Source organism: Gavia stellata, unplaced genomic scaffold, assembly GCF_030936135.1.
Source record: "Gavia stellata isolate bGavSte3 unplaced genomic scaffold, bGavSte3.hap2 HAP2_SCAFFOLD_1067, whole genome shotgun sequence".
NCBI classification, from domain to species: domain Eukaryota; kingdom Metazoa; phylum Chordata; class Aves; order Gaviiformes; family Gaviidae; genus Gavia; species Gavia stellata.
In genome coordinates this window covers 1-9,520 of record NW_026776867.1, presented here as the reverse complement: position 1 = coordinate 9,520, position 9,520 = coordinate 1, and the positions used below count along the sequence as shown (strand labels likewise).

At 68.5% G+C, this 9,520-nt stretch overlaps 2 protein-coding genes across 2 annotated transcripts; both read left to right on the top strand.

The window, feature by feature from the left end:
• The first annotated feature begins 969 nt into the window (after nucleotides 1-969).
• OTUB1 (OTU deubiquitinase, ubiquitin aldehyde binding 1) lies at nucleotides 970-4,413 on the top strand. The gene is made up of 7 exons (XM_059834879.1): nucleotides 970-1,040; nucleotides 1,783-1,844; nucleotides 1,957-2,055; nucleotides 2,341-2,459; nucleotides 2,828-2,912; nucleotides 3,115-3,309; nucleotides 3,946-4,413. The coding sequence occupies exons 1-7, from the start codon at nucleotides 983-985 to the stop codon at nucleotides 4,141-4,143; spliced, it is 816 nt and encodes a 271-aa protein (XP_059690862.1). The 5' UTR covers nucleotides 970-982; the 3' UTR covers nucleotides 4,144-4,413.
• A 2,201-nt stretch (nucleotides 4,414-6,614) lies between these two features.
• On the top strand, nucleotides 6,615-9,039 carry LOC132321373 (leucine-rich repeat transmembrane protein FLRT1-like; the record flags this gene model as incomplete). Its single annotated transcript, XM_059834878.1, is given in 9 exon segments — nucleotides 6,615-6,636; nucleotides 7,671-8,050; nucleotides 8,052-8,345; nucleotides 8,347-8,415; nucleotides 8,418-8,486; nucleotides 8,488-8,544; nucleotides 8,546-8,670; nucleotides 8,890-8,989; nucleotides 8,991-9,039. Coding segments are annotated over 9 exon segments (1,165 nt in total), but the record flags the coding sequence as incomplete, so codon positions are not given.
• Between the last annotated feature and the right edge of the window lie 481 nt (nucleotides 9,040-9,520).

Sequence of the window (9,520 nt, the reverse complement as noted above, 5' to 3'; positions counted from 1 at the left end):
CCGGGCTCTGCTACAGGCCCACAGAATAAGTGAATTCCTGAGGCTTAAAATCTAGAAGGGGCCTGCCGCAAGCTGCCAAGGGTTAGGGACGACACGGTACTCTGCGAGCGATGGGGTAGGTGTCCCGTACCCTGAAAGACGCTATGCCTTACGTCCCTGCTGCTTTCTTGAGAAATGCTGGAACTCCACATGCGGAGGCATACAGGATGCTCACCCCAACCTCTGCTAGGTAATCGCACCGTTGGTCCTATCAGATTATATCGGCAATGCACACGCTACGCGGCAGAACTGATGAAAAAACAAGGTTCTGTCTTCAGCAAAGTCAGGAATTCAAGGAAAATGCAAAGCACCCAAAATACGACCAAAGAAATTTGCATGCTATTAAACCACCTTGCCTCCCCTGAACACTCAATACAAAACTCCTGACCTGAAACAGGAGAAGCTGTGGAAACAAAAAGGCTGCAAAGGTACTTTCTAGTACGTCTGATGCTGAGCCCTGCTAGTTCCCGTCCCAGAACTCGTCCCGAAGCTCTTACCTCAGACAGGTACCCCCGCTTCTCGAAACAGCGAAACACAAAGAGCCGCTCCAGCTCGAAAGCAGCAACGGACGGAAGGAGCAGCGGAGCACCGACGCCGGAGAAGCGCGAGAGCGGAATGAGCGCCCCGGGGGGAGGCTGCGGCTCATGTACCCCCGGGCCCCGCCCACCAGCCTCGGGCCCCGCCCACCAGCCTCGGGCCCCGCCCACCACCCGTCCCGCTCGCCAGCGTGAGGGCGGGACTCGTTTCCATGGGCGGGGCCTGTCGCTAGGGGCGGGGCCGCTCGCCCACCCTGGCTGTTGCTAGGGGCGGGCCAGACCCCGGAGGTGGGAGGAGCCGGTTGCTAAGGGCCGGGCGCCCTTCCGGCGGGGCGGTGGTTGACTCGGAAGCGCTGCTGGTGGCGGCCGGTGACCCGGAAGCGCTGCGCGGGGAGGGGCCGCGGCGGATGATGGCGGCGGAGGAGCCTCAGCAGAAGCCAGAGCCGCTCGGCGGTGACGCGGACGGTACCGACGGGCCCCAGCAGGGACCCCCCCGGGGCCGCTCCCCCGGAGCCTCCCTCTGCGTCCCGGCACCCCCCACGGGGACTCCCGAACTGGGACCCCTCAGCGCCCTACGGGCGACCCTGCGCTGGGGCCCGGTTCCCCACATAGGGCCCCCAATACCCTTCTAGTCCCCCCTACAGCAGCCCCATGGTTCCCCGGTACCCCTATAGGCCTCCCGAAAACTCCCCCATAGCACCCCAGTACCCCATGGTCTCCCCCGTAGCCCCCCCATAGCACTCTGATACCCCTATAGGGCTCCCCATGGCACCCCAACACCCTCTATAGCACCCCAGGACCCCCATAGGGCCCCCCAAGCACATCAGTATCCCCTATAGCCCCCTGCAGCACCCCAATACCCTCCTAGGCTCTCTTGGCACCCCAATCCCCCCTGTAGGTCCCCTATAGCACCCTAATACCCCCATAGCCCCCACAGTGCCTCAATACCACCCATAGGGTCCCTATAGCACCCCAACACCCCAGTAGTCTTACCCTGGCACCCCAATAGCCCCCCCCCAGCACCCTAATCCCCCCTCCTCCAAGAGGCATCTCTCGGGGGTCCTGCCATACCCCCCCCCAATGCCCCCTGGCTCCATTTGGGGGGTGCCCACCCCATTCCTCTAAACCCCCCATGGCGGGGGTGAAGAGAGCATGGGGAGCCCCTATGAAATCGACCCCCTCCTGAACCCCAATATCCCCCCCAAAGGTGTGAACTGCCTGGCCTACGATGAGGCCATCATGGCACAGCAGGACCGGATCCAGCAAGAGGTGAGAAACCCCACAACCGTCCCCCGCAAAACCTCCTCAGCGGGTCCCCAAATCGCTCCCCCGTAGGGGGGTCCCTCCAGTCCTGACACACACACACCCCCTTGGGGCGCAGATCGCAGTGCAGAACCCACTGGTGTCAGAGCGGCTGGAGCTGGCGGTGCTGTACAAGGAGTACGCCGAGGACGACCACATCTACCAGCAGAAGATCAAGGTGGGCATCCGTGTTGCCCTGGGAGACTTTAAAGGGCACCATTGTGGCACTGGGAGCATCTTTGGGGCAGCAGTATGGCACTGGGAGCCTTTAAAGGTCACCAGTTTGGCACTGGGAGCCCCTCTGGCATGTCCCTATGGCACTGGGAGCCTTCAAAGGGCACCAGTAAGGGACTGGGAGCAGCTCTGGGGTACGAGTGTGGGACTGGGAACCTTAAAGGGCACCATGTCGCCTGGGGTGTTCCTATGCCCCCTCCCTTGTCTGACCGTCCGTCCTCCCCCCCAGGACCTGCTCCAGAAGTATTCCTACATCCGGAAGACGCGACCGGATGGAAACTGCTTCTACCGAGCCTTCGGCTTCGCCCACCTGGAGGCGCTGCTGGAGGACAGCCAGGAGCTGCAGCGGTGCGCCACGCTCGGGGAACCCCCCCCCGGATGCCTGGGTCCCCCCTGGACACCTGGGTGTCCCCCACCCAAGTCCTCTGGGTCCCTCTTGATCCCCCCAGGTTCCTCCCTCAAGACGCCTGGGTCCCCCTGGATGTCCCCCAAGCCCCCTGGGTTCCCTCCTGGATGCCTGGGTCCCCCCTGGACACCTGGGTGTCACCCACCCGAGTCCTCCGCGTCCCTCTTGGCCCCCACCAGGTCACCCCGCCTGGATGCCTGAGTCCCCCCGGTTGTCCCTCCCCAAGCCCCCTGGGTCCCCCTTGCCCCCTCCCCGCCCCCAGACACCTGGATTTCACCCCCCCCCCAAAACGCTTGGGTCCACCCGCCAGGTTCAAGGAGGTCTCCGCCCGCAGCAAGGAGGAGCTGGTGGCACAGGGGTTCACCGAGTTCACCATCGAGGACTTCCACAACACGGTGGGGACACGGGGATGGGGAGGGGAAGGGACTGGGGGGACACGGGGGGACATGAGACACGGGGGGGACATGGTGCCTGTGACCCCCCACGTGCCCCCGTCATGGCGCGTGCGAGCCTCTCTGGCCCCATGACGGCACACGTGCCCCTGTGACAGCGCGTGTAACCCCGCATGTGGCCCCCTGACACGCGTGTGGCCCGCAGTTCATGGAGCTGATCGAGCGGGTGGAACGCCGCGTGCCGCTGCCGGAGCTGCTGGCGGCCTTCAACGAACCCAGCACCTCCGACTACCTGGTGGTCTACTTGCGCCTGCTGACCTCCGGCTGCCTCCAGCGCCACCGCCGCTTCTTCGAGCAGTTCTTGGAGGGCGGCCGCAGCATCAAGGAGTTCTGCCAGCAGGTCGGGGCCACGCGCCGCCTCCCAGCACCCTCACGTGGTTTCGTTTGGCTCTTGTGTGGTCTCTTTGCGGCCCTTGTGCGGCATCATGCAGCCTTACGTGGCTTTGCATGGCCTGGCACGGGTCTTGCATCGCATCCCAGGGCCCCTGCATGGCTTCATGTGGCCCTTCCGTGGCATCGCGCAGCCTTGCGTGGCCTCCAGTGGCCCTCGCATGATTTTGCACAACCTCACGCTGCCCTTGCACAGCTTTGCATGGCTTCTAACGGCCTTTGCACAGCTTCATGCAGCCTCCGATGGCCCGTGCATAGCCCTCCTGCAGGTTTGCATGGCCTTGCATAGCTGTTGCACGGCCTTGCGCTGCCCTTGCACGGCCTTTTGCAGCCTCTGATCACTCTTACATTACACTCACCCAGCCTTGCACAGCCTTACGCAGCCTTGCACAGCCCTCACGTGGCTTTGCACGGCCTCCAGTCATCCACACACACCCCTCCTACAGCTTTGCGCTGCCTTTGCGTGGCCTCACGCTGCCCTTGTGTGGCTTTGCACGCCCTCGCACGGCCTCCAAGCGCCCTTGCGCGCCCCTGATGTCCTCTTGTGCCGCTCGCGCGGCCCCCTGACCCCCTGTTCTCCTTACAGGAGGTGGAACCCATGTGCAAGGAGAGCGACCACATCCACATCATCGCCCTTGCACGAGCCTTGCACGTCTCCATCCTGGTGGAATATATGGACCGGGGGGAGGGCGGCGCCACCAACCCCCACGTCTTCCCCGAGGGCTCCCAGCCCCGCGTCTGCCTCCTCTACCGCCCCGGCCACTACGACATCCTCTACAAGTGAGCTCCCACCTTGCACGAGGCCTTGCACGAGGCTGGCGGCGCCTCGCCTTGCGTGGGCCTGGCGCAGCTTCCCCAGCTCGCGGCGGGGCTTTGCACGGGGCCTGCGGGTGCCTCCTGCGTCCTCGTGCAGCCTGGTGTGACCTCGCACAGCCTCGTGCAACCCTTGCACGGGCCTCACGTGGACCCTGTGGGCCCTTGTGCAACCCTCGCGCGAGCTCTCCTGCGGCCTTGCGCGTGCCCCCCTGCCCCCCCAATAAAGATGCGGCCCCTCTTGCTGTGCACAGTTATGGGGGGGGGGGTGTTCATGCGGAGGGACCCAGGCATTTGGGGTTGAGGTCTCATGGGACTCAGGGCAGGGGGGCAGTTGGGGGGTGGGGGGGTAGTTGGGGGGTGGGGGGCAGAAGTTGGGGGCCCAGGGGCCACATGAGACCTCTTTAGGGGGCACTTGGGGGTCCGGGAAGGGGCAGTTTGGGGTGGGGGGGGGTACTTTGGACCCCCTTAGGGGCAGTTGGAGGGGTAATTGGGGGGTGGGGGGAGGCAGTTGGGGGTCCAGGAGGGCAGATGGGGGGGGAGGCAGTTGGGACCCACCTGGGGACAATTGAGGGTCTGGAGGGCCAGTTGGGGGGGGCACCTGGGGATGTGGGTCACTTGGGACCCACCCGGGGCAGTTGGGTGGGGGGGGGGGGGGGGGGGGGGCAGTGGCCAGGGGTCCAGGGCCTCATCCTGCCCCAGGACGCTGCAGAGCGCGACCTGCTCCTCCTGCCACGCACGTGTGGGACGTGTCTGGGGACGCCCCCCTGGACCCCAGACTGCCCCTGGGGACCCTGACCCACACCAAGGGGCCCCCCAAATTCCCCCGGTTGCCCAAAGCCCCCCATTGTCCCCACTCCCCCCACTTGCCCAAGGCACTCATGGGCCTCCACGGTGCAGGGGGGGGGGGCACAGAGGGAGACCCCTCGTGTGAGGGCTCCTCGTGCAAGCCCTCTCCCTGTGCAACGGCCACCACCCCGTGCGATGGGTGCCCTCCCATCCTCGTGCAAGCCCAGTCCTCACGCGAGGCTGTGCCCGAGTGACGGGGGTCCCCGTCCTCGCGCTGCCCCCGTGCAAGGCGGTCCCTTTGTGCAGCACTTCTGGGGGCACCAGGGAGGCACGAGGGCCCCCCCCCGCCCTCCCCCTGCGGGCACCCGCCCCCGGAGAGCCCCCGCGTGCCCCCCGCCGTGTCCGGGTGAGCCCTCGTGCAACCTCTCGTGCGAGGACCCCGGGAGCCCCCGTGCACGCGCCCGTGATGACCCGTGTGAGACCCCGCGTAAGCGCCCCCCCCCCACCCCCCCCCCCCCCCGGACCCAGACGTGACGGGGGGGACCGGGGGCGTCCCGGCGGGGAGGGGGGCTCTTAGCCCCGACCCCACCTCCGGATTTACATCCCCCCCCCGGATTCCGCCCCCTCCTCCGCACTTACTCCACCCCGTCCCCCCATCCGCCCCCCCCGGACGCTCGGGTCCCCCCCCCGGACGCTCGGGGTCCCCCCCGCACTCCCGGGTCCCCGCGCACCGGGAGGCGGGCGCTCCCCCCCCCTCCGCCGCCTTCCCACGCCCGCAGCCGCCGCCGCCAGCACCGGGCCCGACCGCGCCGGCCGGTACCGACCCCGGTAAGGGCTTCCCTGCCCCCTGGACCCACCCCCACCACCCCCCCGGACCCCCCCCAAAACCTGCCACCCATCCCTCCCCCGCATCCCCCCCCGCCCCCCCCCCCAGTAACCAGTGGTGCTCCAGCCCGGGGGAGGGACCCGGGCGCCCGGGACCTGGGCCCATTCCCCACCCCCGGCACCACCGGAGCGAGCCCCCCCTCCGTGAGACTCCCCCCCAAATCCCCCTGACGCCCGCGGAGCCCCCCAAAACCGCCTTCCCCCCCCCCCCCCGCCCCGGTATCCAGGGATGCTCCAGTCGGGGGGAGGGGCCCAGGCATCGGGGGGGGGGGCGGAGGGAGGGAAGGAACCCATGCGTCCCGGGGCCTGAGACCCCCCCTCACCCCCCCCAAATCCCTCCAGCCCCCCCCGGATCCCCCCAAAAGTCCCCCGGTCCCCAGGGATGCTCCAGCCAGGGGGAGGAACCGAGGCGCCCGGGGGGGACCCAGGCATCCGGAGGCAGAGGGGGAGGGACCCAGGCGTCCGGGGGCCTGACCCCCCCCTCCCGTGAGACCCCCCCCGACTCCCCCAACCCCTCTTCCGAACCCCCAAAACGCCTCTACCACCCCACAACCCCTCTGGTACACAGGGATGCTCCAGCCGGGGGGAGGGGCCCAGGCGTCCGGGGAAGAGATCCCCCCCCGCCCCGAAACCCCCCAGCCCCCCCCCCCGGAGCCCCCCAAATCCCCCCGCCCCCCCCCCCAGCACCCAGGGATGCCTCCAGCCGGGGGGAGGGGACCCCGGCCTCTGAGGCTGATGGGGGAGTGTGTCTAATGGGGGGGGGCCGAGATGGGGGGGGGCATCACCCAGGGTGATGGTGCACACCCGGGTCCCCTTCCTGGGGGACGGGTCACAAGACCCCTCGTGTAGTGAAGGCCCTCGTGCGAGGCTGGGGCTGACGCAAGGGGCGACCCTGGGGCACGAGGTTCCCCGGGGGTGTCCCCCTAACGAGCCGCCGCTAATTAGGGGTGGTTCGTTAGTGGCGCTGGTAATTAGCCCCTGGAGGAGGGGAGGGCGGACTCCTGGACTCCCGGGGTCCTGGCGGGGTGTCACGCGAGGGTGTCGCACAAGGGTGGGTGTTGCACAAGGTCTCGTCTCCTCTCGCCTCGTGTCGCACGAGGACCCCCCGGCTGACGACCTCTCCCCCCCCAAAGCGGCCCCCCCCAGTGGGGGGGGGGGGGCCATGGAGCACCGGAGCCGGTAGCAGCAGCCTCGCACGAGGACCCCTCGCACGAGGACCCCCTCGCACGAGGACCAGGACCGTCGCAGGCAGAGGACCCAGGTAGGGCCCCCGCGCCCCCCCCCACGCCCAGACACCTGGGTCCCTGTGCTGGAGGAGGGGTTGGGGGGGCTCCCAGCCCTTTATATGGGGTTCGGGGGGGTGTCCTGTGTCCAGATGTCTGGGTCCCCTATGGGGGAGGGGGGGGGATGTTGTCCCTACCCTACCCTATAGGTAGTGGTGGTGTACCATGCCCGGATGTCTGGGTCTCCTATGGCGGTGGGGGGGCTGGAGGGTGCTGGGGGGGGTCCCTGTCCTACATATGGGGTCAGTGGGGGCAGTGCAGCACCCAAACACCTGGGTCCCCCTATGGGGGGGGCTGGGGGGGGGGGGTCGCTGCCCTATATGCAGTGTCCTTGGGGGATGCAGGACCCAGATGCCTGGGTCCCCTGCCCCCCCTTTACCCCCCTTCCCCCCTCTGCAGGACTCCCCCTCCCCCCATGGCCCCCCCTCCCCTCCTTCTCCTCCTCCTCCCCCTCCCTCCCCCTACCTGGGCCCTAACAGCCTTCACTCTGGCCACCCTACGGGGGGGGAGCCCCCCCCCTTTCCCATCCCCCCCTCCTGAGCATCATCACCCGCTGTCACCGTCGTCACCGTCACTGCTGCCGCCTGTCCCGCCGTCTGCCGCTGCGCCGGCGGCCGTGTCTACTGCAACGACCGGGGGTTGACGGCCATCCCCGAGGGTCTCCCCCCCGGTGCTACCACCCTCTTCCTCCAAAACAACCGGATCGGTGATGCCGGCATCCCGGCGCGTTTGGGTCATTTATCGGCGTTAAAAGTTTTGTATCTCTACGCTAACGCCTTGGAGCAATTGCCGGCGTATTTGCCGCCGGCACTGCGGGAGCTGCACCTCCAGGAGAACAATGTCCGCGGGTTGTGCCGACGGGCGCTGGCGCGAGCACCGCTGCTGGAGCGCCTACACCTGGACGACAACTCGGTCTCGGCCCGCCGGCATTGAAGAAGACGCCTTCGCTGAAAATCGCCGCTTACGGTTACTGTTTTTATCCCGGAATCACCTCAGCAGCGTTCCGCCAGGATTGCCGCCGGCGCTGGAGGAGCTGCGCTTGGACGACAACCGGATTCACACCATCCCCCTCCGCGCCTTTGAGGGCCTGCCGGCGCTTCGGCGCTTGGTGCTGGACGGAAACCTGTTGGCCAACCAGCGGATGGCGGACGACACCTTCAGCCGGTTGGTCAACCTCAGCGAGCTCTCATTAGGGCGAAACGCACTAGCGGCGCCGCCCGGCCAACCTCCCCCGCGCTCGCCTTCGCCGCTTGTCCTTAGCTGCCAACGCCATCAGCCACGTCCCCTAGCCGGCGCCTTGGCGCGGATGCGGTCGCTGGAGCGGCTGGATCTCTCGGACAACAACCTGACGACGCTGCCCGCGTGGGCTCTTCGACGACTTGGGGAGCCTGAGCCACCTGGGGCTGCGGAACAACCCCCTGGTTCTGCGGCTGCACAACCTGGGCCTGGCTGAGGGACTGGCTACGCCTACGGGCGCCGCAGGGGCTGGAGGTTAAGGGGCTGCTGTGCCAGGCGCCGGCACGGTTACGGGGGGCTGGCGGGTGGGGGAGTTGAGGGGGGAGATGGATGCTTGCGACAGCCCTGCAGCGCCGGGTGCTGCCGCAGCATCGCCCGGTGTCATGGCGGCAGCGCCGGGTGTCATGGCGGCGTCACCGGGTGTCATGGTGGCATCGCCAGGAGCCACGGGGGCAGCGGCGCCAGGGGTTCCAGCGTCAACAGGCGGTCTATGGGTCCAAGCAGCACCGGGGGGGGTCTCTGAGGGTCCGGTGGCCCCCGGCCCCCCCCGGCGCATCCTTACGGTTGAGTTGGTTACGGCCAGGGGCAGGGGCGGTGACGGAGACGTTGGTGCGAGGGGAGAGGGGGGGAGTACGTGGTGACGGCGCTACAGCCGCGTGCTGCTTACCGCGTCTGTCTGTCCGCTCTCGACCCCCCCCGGCATGGCCACTCCCCCCGCTTTGCGCCCAGGCTCGCGCCGGCGGCGAGAACACTCCCCGTGTCACCGGGACCCCCCCTCCACCAAGGGACGCCCCCCCTGCCCTACCCCCGGCAGCGGGCGGCGGGGGGGGGCAGCGGCGGCAGCAGCCGGGGTGGTCTTGGGGGTCTTGGGGGGGGTGGTGGAGGAGGAGGAGGCGGGGGGGTGGGGGGGGCTCCCCCCCCCCACCCCCCAAAATTGGGGGTGGGGGGCTGCCCCTAAGACCCCCTGCGGCCCCCTGAGGAGGGCAGCATCCGCACTGTCTTCCCCCCCCCCTCCACCCCCACACCCCCTCCCCCCCCACTGCCCCCCCCCCCGGTGCTCGGGGGGTACCGGGGGGGGCGGGTGCCCCATGGCGGCAGCGGGGGGAGCGGGGGTCCTGAGGAGGGGGGGGTCCCCCCTTTGCTGGGGACATCCCC

What these genes read in the sequence shown, in the direction of transcription:
- OTUB1 (XM_059834879.1), top strand. Translation starts at nt 983, where the DNA reads ATGATGGCGGCGGAGGAGCCTCAGCAGAAGCCAGAGCCGCTCGGCGGT. An exon ending in AGGACCGGATCCAGCAAGAG is followed by an intron (nt 1,845 to 1,956) that starts GTGAGAAACCCC and finishes CTTGGGGCGCAG; the next exon opens with ATCGCAGTGCAGAACCCACT. An exon ending in TCTACCAGCAGAAGATCAAG is followed by an intron (nt 2,056 to 2,340) that starts GTGGGCATCCGT and finishes CCTCCCCCCCAG; the next exon opens with GACCTGCTCCAGAAGTATTC.